The 2,352-nt window shown below is 46.8% G+C and overlaps 1 protein-coding gene across 1 annotated transcript; it reads left to right on the forward strand.

Moving 5' to 3' along the window:
• Positions 1-290: 290 nt before the first annotated feature.
• On the forward strand, positions 291-1,622 carry LOC131860238 (uncharacterized). Its single transcript, XM_059214618.1, has one exon. The coding sequence runs from the start codon at positions 291-293 to the stop codon at positions 1,620-1,622; it is 1,332 nt and encodes a 443-aa protein (XP_059070601.1).
• Positions 1,623-2,352: the final 730 nt, after the last annotated feature.

Consider the following 2,352-nt stretch of genomic DNA (forward strand, 5'->3'; position numbering starts at 1 on the left):
CTGTCTACCGTCGCCGGGCTAGGGTAATCGTGCCCTAGCTCTTCCTTGCTGTGTCTGCATCTGCGTAGGGGGGGTGTACGATCGCGTGGGTAGGGGGGGAGCTATTTTTTCCTGTTGCAGGTTTTGTTTCATCTTTTTTGGCCGTCGTTCTGTGCTGGGACGAGCCTGTGTGGGCTGTGCATGCGGGCGGGAGTTGAGCGATTTGGTTGCAGCGCTCTTGTGACGGGTCGGGGCTGTGTTGGGCCCGATTAGATCCCTTTGCGGTGGGGTATCCAGGGCTGAGTGGGCTAATGGCCAAAGGGGAGACGCCTAGGGAGGTGCCTAGTTCAAAATTTCATGAAGCAGTGGCTATGAATTTGCCAGGTCAGGAAGCAAGGGTTTTTGAAAATGCCCTCTTCTCTCAGAATACAGGGGCTACGGATCCAGGCTCGCCTGTGGGATCTCGGATCACGAAGATTAACGGATGTCTTGAAAGGTGCAAAGATAGACCCAAATTGGTAATTCCCTTTGAAATGATTGTTGAAGATGTCGAATATTACTCTAAACATTCGTTGTATTGCAAGTTCCTGGGTTTAAGAGTTTCTCTCCAATTCCTGGAAAACTGGGCTCAGAAAGTGTGGGAACCAGAGGGTGAAATGGAGGTTACGTTGCTAGAAAATAATTTTTTCATGGTAACGTTTCTTTGTATGGCTGATCGGAATAGGGTTTTTGAGGGTGGACCCTATTTTTATAACCAGGTGGGGCTATTCGTCAAACCATGGCATGCAGGATTTAATCCTTCTGAGGAGCTTCCAAATCGGGTTCCGGTGTGGGTTCGGTTACCCAGATTTCCTATAGAATGTTGTCGCGAGGATGTTCTCCATATGCTTGCATCGATGCTCGGGAAGCCGGTGGGTCCTTCATCACAAACCTTGGGTAAGAAAGTTATGACCTTTGCTCGAATTTGTGTGGAACTGGATTTGAGTAGACCACTGCCTGATGCGGTAGAGATGTGTGCGGGCTCATATTCCTGGGTGCAACAACTGGACTATGAGACCCTTCCTTTTCGATGTCGTCTATGTCATGAATATGGCCATCTTGTGAGAAGATTCCCAAAGGCCAAGTCAGTGGAACAGCAAACTTCGCCTCCTCCTCGTGATAATCCTAGTATGGACAAAGGGAAGAAGCCTGTTGTTGGGGAGGATAAAGATGCTGAGGGCTTTGTTCAGGTTAAGGCTCGTAATCGGAACAGAGGCCAGAAGCGGACTCTAAGGGAGTGTCAGGAAGAAGATACCTTTAATAGGTTCGAGATCTTGGATGAATTGGGTCAGCCAGAAGTTAATCCTGGAGTAATTATTGAGGATGAACAGGCAGGGGATTCTAGAATGGGGACTATTTCTTCCATTCCTCCTATTGATTCCCATGAAGAGACTACTATGCCTATGGTCACGAATGGGCAAACAGGGGTTCAGATGATATTAGAGCCAAATGGTGAGTTGGGGCAAGGGGTAGAGAATGTTTCTATTCCAGCACGGACTGCAGCTCCAGAGTCGGATAAGCGAGGTAAATCTTCTCCTCATCTGGGCATTCTCCAAAAAGATGGTAAGAAGGGGGTCTCAGAGAAAAATGTTAAATTGGGATGAAAGAAGGACTTAGAAAAGATCAATATGATTGGGGAGACATTGGTGGAGTCAGGTTCTGTGAAGACCTTGGATTCCCACTTTTCGACTCCTTCGAAATGATAGTTATCTCATGGAATGTAAGGGGCTTGAACAGCGGCCCTAGACAAAAGGCTGTTTGGGATTTAGTTAGGAGTCATTCTCCTGATGTTCTCTTCCTTCAGGAGACTAAGGTTTCTATGGAATGCATGATGAGTATTGCATCTAAGCTGTGGAGGAATGGTCTATGTCAGTGTATTGGAGCTCAGGGATCTTTGGGGGGTGTGGCATGTCTCTGGAACCCACGAAAGATCCAACCTGTGTCCTGGATTTCCTTTAAGTCCTCCTTATCCTTGGTTGCTTTGTGCACTGAGTCGGGGGAATCTATTCTCTTTTCTAATGTCTACGGTCCTATTGACTTCCAAGGTAAACTCCTGGTCTGGAATAATATTTTTTTGGTTCGTAGTTTATTTCCTTACTTGCCATGGATTGTTGCTGGGGACTTTAATGCTATTCTTGATCTAACGGAAAAACGAGGAGGTAATACAAGACTGGATCCTTCTTCTTTCTTGCTCTGAGATAATATCTTAGCACTCAATCTCGTGGATATCAAGCCTAGCAATGGCCGCTTCACTTGGAATAATAGAAGGGAGGGTGACAGGTGCATTGCTGAACGCTTAGACCGTTTCATGGTTTCCTATTTTTGGGTGGGTGG

The sequence above is a fragment of the Cryptomeria japonica genome, chromosome 11 (genome assembly GCF_030272615.1).
Source record: "Cryptomeria japonica chromosome 11, Sugi_1.0, whole genome shotgun sequence".
NCBI lineage: Eukaryota > Viridiplantae > Streptophyta > Pinopsida > Cupressales > Cupressaceae > Cryptomeria > Cryptomeria japonica.

What these genes read in the sequence shown, in the direction of transcription:
- LOC131860238 (XM_059214618.1), top strand. Translation starts at nt 291, where the DNA reads ATGGCCAAAGGGGAGACGCCTAGGGAGGTGCCTAGTTCAAAATTTCAT.